This window comes from Melanotaenia boesemani, chromosome 3 (genome assembly GCF_017639745.1).
Source record: "Melanotaenia boesemani isolate fMelBoe1 chromosome 3, fMelBoe1.pri, whole genome shotgun sequence".
NCBI lineage: Eukaryota > Metazoa > Chordata > Actinopteri > Atheriniformes > Melanotaeniidae > Melanotaenia > Melanotaenia boesemani.
Window position 1 is genome coordinate 31,274,288 of NC_055684.1, and position 12,510 is coordinate 31,286,797.

Below are 12,510 nucleotides of genomic sequence, written 5' to 3' on the forward strand. Positions count from 1 at the left end.
AGTTAGAAGCTGTTTAAGAGGTTAGGTATATACTTGACTGACATTTTCCTCCACCTTGTCTGGGTCCAACGTGAAATCTGCGTCTAGCAGCTCCCCGGCATCATCGTCAGGCTCACCCTCGTAGATCTTGTAGGCAGGGTTTCCAATTTCAACATTCATGGCCCCATTGGTCATCCTTTGGTGCTGGAAGCCCTTGGCCCTACACAAAGAATATGACGACACAGTCATACCTTTGTTTTTAATTTGAAATCATAGAGCCTGTACAGTGCAAGCGGGGACACAACCACATTATGGAGGGGAGAAAGAGGCTTTGCATGATTCTTGTCACCAACCAGGCTAAGCCACAACACAAACCCAGCATTCATGCAACCCAGATCCAGACCCAGTGGACGTCGATACAGGACTGTTAGTGGATGGAATTTAAATAATCCACTTTTAATTCTCTAAATTTTAAGTAAATACATCAGCAAAAGTTGCATTTTACAATCTGAGCTTTGAAGAATGCTGCTGGACTCCTCATCTTTCACTGCGATAGACAGTACTACAGTACAAACACAAGCACCTCACAGTATGGCACAACATGATGGACAACATTATGACAGATTCGGAGCACTGGCTAAAACAAAGGCAGATCTATTTAATGCATTGTTTCAATAGATCTGCCCTGGACCTACTCTGAGGAGGAAAACTGATAGAGCGGCATGGATCCCCGCTTCCATGAACATCAGTAAAAATGGCGCAACACTGATCACAGGGACCAAACACTGCACAGCAACCATGACTTATGGTTTAAAAGAAAGAGAAAACATCAGAGTGCAGAACTTAAAAAAAAGTGTATGAAAAAAAATTTGTATCCCTGGCAACCATTACCGCAAGCGCCTAGAGCCGGTTTTTCCGGGCCGGCTAGACCTGAGGAGCACAAGAGATGCAATTACAGAGAGGAGAGTAAAAGTAAAACCTGAAGAAAGACAAAGAAATGAAAGAGGAAGAAAAAAAAAAACAGATCTCCACCGTCTCTTCATATTTTGATTTTTATCTTAATACTCACCCTCTCATTCTTTTCCTATACCACAACAATGTTCCTGCAGCCAGGAGGATCAGCAGCAACAGGATCAACACTGGGATCACAATGGAGGCTGTGCCTGCACACACACAAACATAGAAATGTACAGTTAAACTCAGTACACTCCTTCGTATGAAATACCACCTCTCCTATAAGTAACACTGAAGTAATGACTTACGTCCACCTGAACCTGAGCTATCTCTTCCCCTGGCCACAGACTCACAGCGATGTCCTTCCCAGCCAGGCGTACATCTACACACACCCAAGAGGAAAGTAAGCTGAGACATCTTTGTGCACCATGCAGTGGCCCAATAGAGATAGTAACACTGAATGACTGAACATGACTGAATCCGGTCTCCTGCTCACCTGCACTCCGGCAGCCGAGTAATGGGATTTATGGAGCACTGACCATTAGCACAGTACTCATTTGTATCACACGTATAACAGCTGGGCTGGATTCTGCCATTTTTGCAGCTATAAAAAACACATGAGCAACAAATGTGAACAAATGTTTGAGCTTGTTTGTCTGTGATGTAACGTACATTACGTGTCCATAAATGCCCTTACCGACAGGTGAATTCCCCTGTGGAAGAAAAACCTTCGCTCGTGATGCATTCGCCATCACGACAGTAGTGACACTTGTCAATTTCGCACGTGTTGCCGGTGTACTGGGGCAGACAGCGGCACATTTTAGAGCCATCTTCACTCTGTAGACATGCACCTTTGTTCAGGCAGTGGTCTTCACAGCCTCCTGCTCACACACACAAACACACAAACATGTAAATGTATCAACCATTAAAAAGTCCATCACAGTAACTGACTGAAATGATGACTTCATTTCTTTGCTTGAAACTTACGATATTGGCACTGATCACCAAGGAAGTCTGGGGGGCAGCGACAGATTGGCTGATTTCCAGCACTGACAGTACAATTGCCTCCATTCTTGCAGTAATTCTTACAAGTGTGCAGGTTACAGTTTGGCCCTGTGAAGCCTGTCAGGCATCGACATGTAGGAGAGCCTGTGGCAGGGCGAATATGGAAGGAGAAATGGGTTAATGGAAGTGATGATGAGAGTGAAACTATGTAACATACTACCAGGCCAACATGCTCACCTGTAGGGGAAGGTGTGCATGTGCCTCCATTCTTGCAATAGTCTCTGCACTGATCAATCTCACATCGATCTCCTCCATAATTAGGCTGGCATCGACATTTGGGTTGTTTACGGGCATTCAGGAAACAGCTGCCACCGTTCATACACTGGACCCAGCAGGGACCACTGGGAGGAGCTGTAAGAGACAAAGTCTCTCAGTCACACATTTGAATACCTTTGTTAGCATGGAGTGTATGTCCTTGTGTCTATCCTGCCACTCACAGAGAGGAGATAACGTGGGAGTCGGCAGCTCCACACATGTGCCGTTGTCCAGCGTGCGCCTGTTAGGGCAGGTGCAGACTGGTCCACTGGGGCTCAGCAGACACAACCATTCACATTTCTTCCTGTCACAGGGATTTGTCACTAAAACAGACAAAACAATAGTGCTTAAAATAGAAAAACAGAAATCCCTAATTAAGCTTGTTGTCTTCTCTTTTTTAACTCACCTTCAGGTTGTTTGTAAGGATGGTGCAAAACAATATCTGTGGCATGGTTCATTCCAGTCGTCAGGTTCTCAACGGGACCTTTACCAAACTTATTAACTCGGAAAACATAGTTGTTGATGTATGTGATGCCATAGATGTAGTCCTCAAATACGTCAATGCTGAATGGGTGATTGAGATCTGAGTAGAAACAACGAGTCAAAAGTGTAAGCTGAGTTCTGACTTATAAATACTGATCACTTGGACGGATCGCGCCATCGTTGTAAGAATGTGCTACTCAACTGTTTTTAATGCCATTTACTGCCACAACTGCATCGCTACCGTTCAGCCTCACACTGCAAATCAAGGAGAGTTTAGCATCGGCCCAGTACAGACGCTCGTTGAAGTAATCCACTGCCAGACCTACACAAGCACAGAGCAGTGTTAGGACAAAATTAAATAGCTACATTTTAGGTTTACTAGATGATCAGAGAAAATTTTTAGTGTTTTACCAGTTGGCCACTGGATGTTTTCCTCAACCAGTGTCTCTCTCATGGTTCCATCCATACCAGCAGTTTCAATCTTGGGGTGGTTGCCCCAGTCTGCCCAGTACATTCTCCTAAAGAATGAGGAGTAAAAGCTTAATCCCAATCAAATCTTATTTTCCATCCTCCTAGTTTCTTTCCATTTCATTGCAATCCTTGTCACTCACTCACCCTCTCTGGGGGTCAACCACAATAGCATAAGGCTCATCAATCATTCCGGAGATCAGAGTTTTCCGGTGGTGTGCTCCACTTATCTGGGCCACCTCAATGACATCTCTACCAGAGTCAGTCCAGTACAAGTTCCCTGCCACCCAGTCAACAGCGATGCCCCGGGGCATCTTCAGATCTGGAATCTAAACAGATTGAAAAATGGAAATGTTCAAGTTCTATCACATGAATACTAACACACACAACAAGTAAAATAAGGAGAACAAACACTCACCTCAAGGTTGGTGACCCTGGAGTCACTCTGGCGTCTGTTACGGTTGCTGTTCTGAGAGGAGGAGGAAGAGGGCAAATCGTAGGAAGAAATGCGTCCTGTGTGCCAGTTTGTCCAGTAAATGCGATTTGTCTTCACATGCAGGTCCATGGCATCGATGCGCACGTTGTCATCACCATGGAAGATCTGCTCATAGCGCCAATTTGCAATGGAAGGATCCAGGTTGCGGATTTCATTGTCATCACCGATGTACAGCACTTGCCCCTGAGCTGGAAATGCACAGGAAATTATGTCATAGAGGAAGAAGAATAAAGGACAAACTAATGGAAAATATAAACTGTGTATAGATTAGCATTAACTGCACGTTGTCCTAGTTACATTTGAATTTTGGACTATCCTGCTGTGTTTTCTATATGAAAACATTTTATTCTGATCCAAAAACCTTGAATATTAGGAAATCAATATTAATTTTTCTCAGTATATACTCCGTATATGAATACTGTATGATGAAAATTGACTGACTCACAACTTGGGCTCTAGTGCAAATGTAAGCCCATTAATAAAAACAAATTTAGAAAGTTAACAATAAAGTCATAAATACTCACCATCAGCCTTACAGGTGTTATTTATTCTTATGAAGTACTTGTGGCAGCTGCACTTGTAGGAACCCTTCGTGTTGTTGCAAATGTGGGAACATACTCCAAATTGCTTGCACTCGTTCTTATCTGTGGAACACCCCAAGGCCACATGATGAATGCTGCATATATTTCCACGTCTTGGAAAAACTTGCAGACAAAACATAAATGGCTAGAGAAAACACAAATCAAAACACTAAGTCATTAGAGAAAACTGTACCTTCACATCTGTTCTTTCCATTTGACTGGAAGCCTGGTTTGCAGGAGCAGAAGGAATCAGTGCCGTTCACCACACAGTGAGCTTCATCTCCATCTCCACACACCGTCCTGTTACTGCGGCAGTCATTCAGCACTGTGTCTGCAGGTGACGAAACAGGAAGTACGCACTCATACTGACAAAAATGCAAGGTGGACAATGTCATTGGGACAAATAGCTACAGTGCTACAACACACCGTTCTTACTGCAGCTGATTTCATCTGAGCCGTGGTCCTCACAGTCGTTGAAGTAATTGCAGCGCAGAATAGAACTAATGCAACGGCCATTGGAGCACTGGAACTCATCCTTTTGACATACTGATGTGGAGGGAGGTGCTGTTGGAAAAGAGCAAAGGTCCCAAATTGGTTCTTATGCTGCTCATCATGTAAAAATGTATTTCTTATCATCAGAGGCTGTGTATTTGAATTCCATCTCTGTCAGTTTATCTAAAAAGGTCTAACAGGTAAATAAGAGTAAACAAACTTACGGCAGTTCAGCTCATCGCTGTTATCTCCACAGTTGTTCACACCGTCACAGCGTTTTGATACTGACAGACACACTCGGTCGTTATGACAGCGGAACTGCCTTGTGGGAGGGCACTGGAATTTGACTAAAAGACCAAATGTGTGGAGCATTAAGGAACAAGGAGGACTCTTTCTGATAAGGTTATGGACATGTTAATACAGTAATTCTCACCACACTCTTCTTGGTTCTCATCAGAGTTGTCTCCACAATCGTCCTCACCATCACACTTCCAGCCAAGAGGTTTACAAAGAGTGTTGTTACACTGGAATTCATCCTGGGGGCAGTGTCTATCCACTGAAATGCCATGATGAAAGCAGATACAGTACATAAACAGCTTCAGACTTTGGCACTTTCAGCATTAGGGTCAGAATAAAACATCAGGAAGTAAATAACTACATTCTCTCACCACCACTGTCACAGTTCTCCTCATCGCTGCCATCCATGCAGTCCGGATCTGCATCACACCGCCAGCGGATGGGAATGCAATGGCCATTTTTACACTGGAACTGATCACTGTCACACTTCACATCGCAGCCATTCTGAGCCAAAACACAGCGTTTATTTAATTAGAATACCCTTGGTATTGTCAGATTTCAAAGGTGAAAGCTGATTGGGAGGGAAACGGATAAATGATACCTCATCTGAGCCATCAGCGCAATCGTGGTCCCCATCGCACTTCCACCGCCCAGCAATGCAACGGCCATTTGTGCAGGCAAACTCGCTCTCCGAACACTTCCGAGGCACTGAGGACAGAGAGGAAACTGCTTAGGATGGTAGGACAGGATAATGAAAGCACAGAAAGTAGAGGGAGGAAGCAAGGAAAGGAAAATAGAGGAGAAAAGGTGGGAATAGAACAGACTGAAAAAAGAACACAAGGTGTTCACTTGAGATTCAGGCATACATGAATAAAATAAAGCTGACAAGTTTTATGAAAGGAATGACCCGAATGGGCACAAAGGCGGGGATGATACACTGTAGTGGAGAAGCTGGAGGGATTTAAAAAAAAAAGGACAAAGCTCACAGAACAAATAACAAGCTAGGGGAACAACAAGACTGGGTAGGTGGGGTTGTGGTAGATCTGAAACTGTGACAACACCTACCTCTGGCTCACAGCAACTGGCCAGTGTGAAATGCAAAACAGACATGAGATGATGTGAGATGTGCAAATGGCCACAGAACTAAACAACTAAAAAGAAATAAAATTTCAACCAGGTGAGTAGTTGTATAAATATAACAGACACACAGTGAAAGGTGATGCATTGCTTACCACTGTCACCTGCTGCTTTTGAGCTCTCTGCTAACAGTCGAGCTCACATAATATTACAGTTTCCTGTTTTTTAACATGAGCTGTGCTTATGGTTGTGTGATCAGGCAGTGTGCATTCCCAAGAAACACACAAACAAAAAACTCAGAGTTAACCTACCACACTTGTCTTCATCAGAATTGTCCCCACAGTCATTGTCGTAGTCACAGCGCCAGCGGCCGGGAACGCAGCGGTTGTTTTTACAGCGGAACTGGTAAGGCTCACATGTCCGCTCATCTGTGCATAAACAGACAAGTTCAAGATTTAAGTTCAAATTCTGTCACCCAAGTCTTCTACTTTTAACCTCCATTTACGACTCCCTCCTTACCACACTCCTCCTTGGGTTCATCTGAAGCGTCTCCACAGTCTGGCTCACCGTCACACTTCCAAAGTGCTGGGATGCAGCGGCCCGAGTTTTTACAGCGGAACTCGTCTATGCCGCATGTCATCTGAGCTGAAACAGGGAGGATTTTAATGGATTAACCCGAGGGAAAAGTTAGTTATTTCCATCAACATAACTGACCAAATTTGCATTTATATTCAGAGGAGTTTTTTTTTATTATTGATAAGCAGAGGTGTTGTTTGGTGGAGCAATGAAAAGCCTTGTCTTACTGCAGTTGGCAGGCTCATCAGATCCGTCCACACAGTCATTGTCCCTGTCACACACCCACACTCGTGGGATACAACGCTTACTGATGGCACACTGGAACTGGTTGGGGGCACATGTAACCTCCGCTGCAACAAAGACACACAGATTACATCATTTACTACATCCAAATAATGACAAAGTGCTACCTGCTCTTGCAAATTTCACATCTTAAAATGACTAAAATGACATGAAATGTGCTATACAAATAAACTTGCCTTGCCCAAAATCCTTCAGTTTTGCTTGCAAGTGCTGTATTTATAAAATAACCACATAGTGACTTTGTTATCCTTACAGCCCTTTAGTTAAAGGTGTTAAAATGTAAATTCTGACCTTGGGACAAAACGATTGAGCAGTTTGTGTTATCTCTCTCTATGGAGCGCGAATGTACGCAGGAAATGTCATAGTAATTACATTATGCAACATGAACCGGCCTGTGGGCATTGCTAAAGGAAAGGTCAAAATGGGCAGAGATGCTCTGGGGAGCATCAAAGTGCTCAGCAATTTCCCATGTGCTAATGAGATTTTGAGATACAGTACAACAGGAAAATGTGTGACTAGGGAGGTAACAAATGGTAACCTAAAAAAAGAAAGCCATCTTTTGGGGACAAATCTCAGGCAACAAGACGTATTGTTGCTCAGATTAACAGGCAAAACTGTAATAACTAAGATCACAATCCTTGGACACTCTCACTAGCAGGACAACAGCTGAGAAAAACAAGAAGCCAGAGGGAACTAGATGACTTACGGCAGTCTTTCTCATCCTCTCCATCTCCACAGTTGTCTTGCCCGTTGCAGCGGAAGATGCCAGGGATGCAGCGACTGGGGTGGTTACATTTGAACTGACTGGGCAGGCACACATGGATATCTGCCAAAAAAAGAGTCAATGAATAGGGAATTACAAAGGATAACTTATTAAATCTTGATCTAGTGGTGTAGAAGTATGTACCGCAGTTGGCTTCATCTGAGTTGTCCTGGCAGTCGTTGTCTCCGTCACAGATGTAGGCCGGGTTGGTGCAAATGCCGTTGCCACACTGGAACTGGCCTGGTCTGCAATTAAAATCAGCTGCAGAGGGAACACATAGAGCATATTAAAATCTGTGACAAAAAAAAAAAAAAACATTGGAGAGCAGGAGTAATTCAGTATCGCATTCTGGCTGTATTCATCACTTACGGCAGTCTGCAGGTTCATCTGAGCGGTCCCCACAGTCATCTTCTGTGTCACATTTCCACCAAAATGGAATGCACTTATCATTTTTGCAAACAAACTGAAAGAACCAAAGAGATGATTAATTTGATTCTGTTGGATAACACATTCATGCAGCCAGATAGCTAAAAGAAAAAAAAGAAAAGCTCTTTCAAGCTAGCTCACCTGACTTGCTGTGCAGTTGGACAAGCACTGTTTCCCATCAGCTGCAAGGTAAAAGTTGGTGGGACACGCACACTTATAGCCCCCTCCAGGTGAGAGCAAACACAAGTTACTGCAGCCTCCATTGTTGGTCTGGCATGGGTGGCCTTCCACTAAGAGACAAAAAAGGGTAAAAAGAAATGTACCCAGATCGAATCAAAGAAGCACAAGGTGATGGGACATAAACAACTGGCATATCATTTGTGAGGGAGGAGTGACTTGCTCGTACCTTCAGGCTGGCGGTATGGGTGATAAATGTGAATGTCCATCGGTCTGTGCAGGGTGCTGATCAACATGGTCTTGTTGGTTCCCAGTGTCTTATGAGCTCTGTTGATGGACTTTGTTTCCCAGTCTGTCCAGTATATGTACTCCTCGAACAGAGTCATAGCAAAGATGTGAGGGATATCCTGAGCCAGAACTACAAGGATGCAGGCACAGAGATGAATGGGTTAGTATAAACAAATGCAAACACAAGTAAAGATATTGATCTGTTTATGTGAGTGTTACCTGTGTGTCTGTTGGTTCCATCAAGGCTGGCAAATGCAATGTAGTCCTCCCGAGCATCGGCCCAGTAGATCCGGTCATTAACAAAATCCAAGGTCAGTCCATTGGGCCATGTGATCTTATCCTGTATGATGACCCTTCTGTTGGTGCCATCCATCCCGATCCTCCCAATGTGGGCATTGTCACCCCAGTCAGACCAGTACAAATACCTATGAAAAAAATGTTTCTGTATTATTCTACTTTAATTGTCAATTCAAATCCAGAATGTAACATCCAATAGTGGTTGTTAACCAGCAGCCAATCAAACACATTAAAAATTCTTTTAGACTTTATAAGCCACCATAAATTGATTTTATATCAGTGATATCTAGCTAATAAGCCATTTATGTCAGGTCAGTACATCAGTGCTGTTGCATCTATTTTGCTTTTTTAAGAAAATAAAATGAGCTTTAAAAATATCTAAACTAAATTTTTTCTGTCACTCTTACCCATAACGAACATCCACAGAAACAGCCCGCGGCTCCTTCAGGCCGCTGTTGACCAGAACTGTCCGGTATGCTCCATTCAGCTTTGACACCTCAATAGTGTCCCGTCCCTTATCGCACCAGTATAGATTTCCTCCCACCCAGTCGACTGCCAGACCATCGGGATTACTGAGTAGCGTGCGGTGAAGTACCTAAAAAATGAATGAACGAGACACATTTCAGATTGAGGGATTTAATTATTTCTCCTGGGTTTTTACTGCAAACATACACCAACAAAGAACATACATTTAATAATAATAAATAATAAATAAATAAATTAAATGTAAGTTTAATAATAAGGTGTTGCAGCGTATTTTAAAATCCCCGTTTCTTCCTTAGACAGGATGCTGCTTCACTTACCTGAACATCACTGCCGTTGATGTGCATGCGTCGGATCATGCTACCCTGAGTGTTCACATCTGTCCAATAAATCATCTGCTGGCGATAGTCAAAGTCCAGAGCGACGGCATTGTTTAGGCCCTGTCAAACCACAGCAGTTGCGTCAGTCTGGGTTTTAGATAAGCTGCTGGATGACTTGCAGGAATTTCTTGTGCACATTAAAAGGACATAAATGCCTCACCTGTTTGATAAGTGTGTAGTTAGAGCCATCCAAATTGAGCTTTCTCAGATAATAGCGGTTGGCAAAAATGAGGAAGGGCTCCTCATCTGCAAGGGGATATCACATATGAGTGGATTTACCTTAAGCACTGGTGTGAATGTTAAGAATCTTTCACAAGTTTTACCTGAAATGGATTTGCATATTGTTGGGTTCTCTGGACTCAGCTGGAAACCTTCTACACACAGGCAGTGGAAACTGCCATGTGTGTTGATGCAGCGCTGCGTGCATGGATAAGTTGTTGTGCATTCATCTATGTCGACGCACGTCTTTCCATCGTCTTTCAGATGGAAGCCAGTGTGGCATCTGCACTGTGAGGGAGCAAAGCCAAGAGCAGGTAAAGCAACACTCAATGCTGCTTATTTTAGGCGTTGCTTTCAGTGCGAGAACTTCACTTACCTTAAACCCTACTTTAAGGTCCTCACAGAGCTGGGAGCAGCCACTCAGTTTGCTGTTCAGGCACTCATTAATAAAGCAATTCAACTCATCAGAGCCATCACCACAATCATCTTTATGGTCACAGAGCAATGTCTCATTGATGCATTTTCCATTATTGCAGGCATAGGCGGTGTCGTTGCATTTCATCTCTGTTCAGTGAGAAAGTTAAATGAAATGAGAAAAAAAGGAATAGAAAATGTCAACTGCTGCAGCTGATATAACTTCAAAGCCTCTGGAATTTATTTCAGCCCATTGAAAGCAAGAGAAGAAGTTTTATTCGCCTCCATGTTTATTGACATGTTTACATCTTCACAACTGCTTTTTGTACAGAGAGCAAAGATATGCTGTTGGTCTGCTCTAACGTGATATTTCTTTTATCTGGGCAGAATTTTTCTTCTTTTACATGTGCTTTTTTATATTATTGAGCTGTTATTTAACCAGGTAAATAGGATTTTTCAGTTAATAGTAGCTCTTAGTATTAAAAGCTAGTTGTAAAGGAAGATTATTTGATCCAAATCTTATAAAAGAAAAATATAAAGTTTTTCTGTGTGCATCTAACCTGGACCAGAGCAGTGTGGGTTTTTCGGCGCTTCATCCGAATGGTCGTGACAGTCAAAGTCTCCATCACATTCCCATGAGCTCTGAATAAGACAGCGTCCGTTGGCACAGCGGAACTCATTGGGTCTACATGTTGGATACTCTGCAGTAACAAAAAACAAGTATTGTTAAATGATGGACAAAAAGGAGGAGAGAGCTTTTTAAAAATCACCACATTAGGGCTAATAAGTCGTTTGTTCACTAACCGCACTCTTGAGACTCATCTGAGCCATCACTGCAGTCGTTGTCATGGTCACACACAAAGTGTTTGGGAATACACTGTCTGTTCTGGCACATGAACTCGTTGCTGCTGCATGTGTTGTTGAAGACTGAGATAGAGAAATATTCGTTTAATGAGATAAATATGTTTTCTGCTCTTACAGTGACTCTCAGAGGTATTAAAGATGTTTTCAGCATATTCAGCTCCTGCCTGCACTCACCACAGCCAGCTTTAACGCTCTCATCAGCTCCATCAGGACAGTCTTTGTCACCATCACACTTCCAACGCTGAGGAATACACATATTTGACCCATGGCACTGGAAAGCTTCTGGGCTGCAGGTTTTAGTCTCTGTGATGGAAAAGATTAGGTTAGTTTAACAGTCACTCTTTTATTGTTTAAAAAAATAACTATTCATCTATTTGTTTTCACTAAAATTTGTTTCCAACACTCACTGCACTTGCTGTCTTCATCTGTGCTGTCACCACAATCGTCGGCCCCGTCACACACCCAGCGGTTGGGAATACAGCGGTGGTTCCCACACTCAAACTGAGTAGCTGAGCAGAACTTATCTACAGGGAGACAGACAGTGTATATATGGCACAATTCCAGTAGCAAAACAAAATTATGGTCTGTTGCACTTTGGTTAGTTTGGCTCCTTACCACAGTGAGCTTCATCTGCACCGTTCTCACAGTCATTCTCCTTATCACATGTCCAGCTCATAGGGATGCAACGGCCGCTTGGACAGGCAAAGAAGGGCGTAGGACACTTTGCTTTCCCGCTCCCTGACACAGTGGCAGAAGAGGTAGAAGTTTAAGTGGAGTATTTTAATAAGTAAATCCAGCATGAGGGCAAAAACAAAATTTGATTTAGACTTGTTTTTAGAAGAGGAATTTTCCTCCCACACAGTTTAAAGGATGAAAACATTCAGTGGTTTTGTTTCAGTTTTTTTTAAGCATAATCTAATTGAGTGTTTTAGCTTCAATCATTCTTTGAGAAAAAAAACATTTCACCTCTTCTTGTAGCTGATCTAAGTGATCCAATTAAAAATACCTGGACAATTTCTTTCATCTGAGAAGTCTCCACAGTCATTGGCTCCATCACACTGCCATGCAGGTGCATAGCAGAGTGTGGTGAACTCACACTTCTGAAACATCACTCCCTTCACTCCCAGGTGGAAGTAACTGGAACAGTCCGTGGCAGCTTAATAAAGAGGAATG

General features: G+C 43.0%; 1 protein-coding gene across 3 annotated transcripts in view; it reads right to left on the bottom strand.

The window, feature by feature from the left end:
• LOC121636518 (low-density lipoprotein receptor-related protein 1-like) overlaps positions 1-12,510 on the bottom strand; it is a 97,082-nt gene that overhangs the window by 1,825 nt on the left and 82,747 nt on the right. The window contains exons 49-89 of one of the 3 annotated variants that reach the window (XM_041980048.1): positions 12,344-12,493; positions 11,953-12,075; positions 11,745-11,861; positions 11,512-11,640; positions 11,278-11,400; positions 11,034-11,174; positions 10,436-10,623; positions 10,164-10,347; positions 10,001-10,086; positions 9,781-9,900; positions 9,385-9,572; positions 8,900-9,105; positions 8,622-8,810; positions 8,357-8,505; positions 8,159-8,252; positions 7,934-8,050; positions 7,733-7,852; positions 6,951-7,073; positions 6,667-6,792; positions 6,459-6,575; positions 5,672-5,778; positions 5,442-5,574; positions 5,207-5,329; positions 4,998-5,120; positions 4,708-4,845; positions 4,475-4,612; positions 4,225-4,344; positions 3,623-3,888; positions 3,352-3,533; positions 3,148-3,254; positions 2,939-3,058; positions 2,660-2,836; positions 2,436-2,576; positions 2,176-2,349; positions 1,921-2,082; positions 1,631-1,814; positions 1,430-1,537; positions 1,242-1,315; positions 1,049-1,142; positions 871-909; positions 43-199 (exon numbers count right to left, since the gene is read on the bottom strand). In XM_041980048.1, coding sequence (XP_041835982.1) covers positions 43-199; positions 871-909; positions 1,049-1,142; positions 1,242-1,315; positions 1,430-1,537; positions 1,631-1,814; positions 1,921-2,082; positions 2,176-2,349; positions 2,436-2,576; positions 2,660-2,836; positions 2,939-3,058; positions 3,148-3,254; positions 3,352-3,533; positions 3,623-3,888; positions 4,225-4,344; positions 4,475-4,612; positions 4,708-4,845; positions 4,998-5,120; positions 5,207-5,329; positions 5,442-5,574; positions 5,672-5,778; positions 6,459-6,575; positions 6,667-6,792; positions 6,951-7,073; positions 7,733-7,852; positions 7,934-8,050; positions 8,159-8,252; positions 8,357-8,505; positions 8,622-8,810; positions 8,900-9,105; positions 9,385-9,572; positions 9,781-9,900; positions 10,001-10,086; positions 10,164-10,347; positions 10,436-10,623; positions 11,034-11,174; positions 11,278-11,400; positions 11,512-11,640; positions 11,745-11,861; positions 11,953-12,075; positions 12,344-12,493 — 5,657 coding nt within the window. The remainder of the gene's footprint in view (positions 1-42; positions 200-870; positions 910-1,048; positions 1,143-1,241; positions 1,316-1,429; positions 1,538-1,630; positions 1,815-1,920; positions 2,083-2,175; positions 2,350-2,435; positions 2,577-2,659; positions 2,837-2,938; positions 3,059-3,147; positions 3,255-3,351; positions 3,534-3,622; positions 3,889-4,224; positions 4,345-4,474; positions 4,613-4,707; positions 4,846-4,997; positions 5,121-5,206; positions 5,330-5,441; positions 5,575-5,671; positions 5,779-6,458; positions 6,576-6,666; positions 6,793-6,950; positions 7,074-7,732; positions 7,853-7,933; positions 8,051-8,158; positions 8,253-8,356; positions 8,506-8,621; positions 8,811-8,899; positions 9,106-9,384; positions 9,573-9,780; positions 9,901-10,000; positions 10,087-10,163; positions 10,348-10,435; positions 10,624-11,033; positions 11,175-11,277; positions 11,401-11,511; positions 11,641-11,744; positions 11,862-11,952; positions 12,076-12,343; positions 12,494-12,510) is intronic. The other 2 variants (XM_041980050.1, XM_041980051.1) reach the window with 2 other exon arrangements.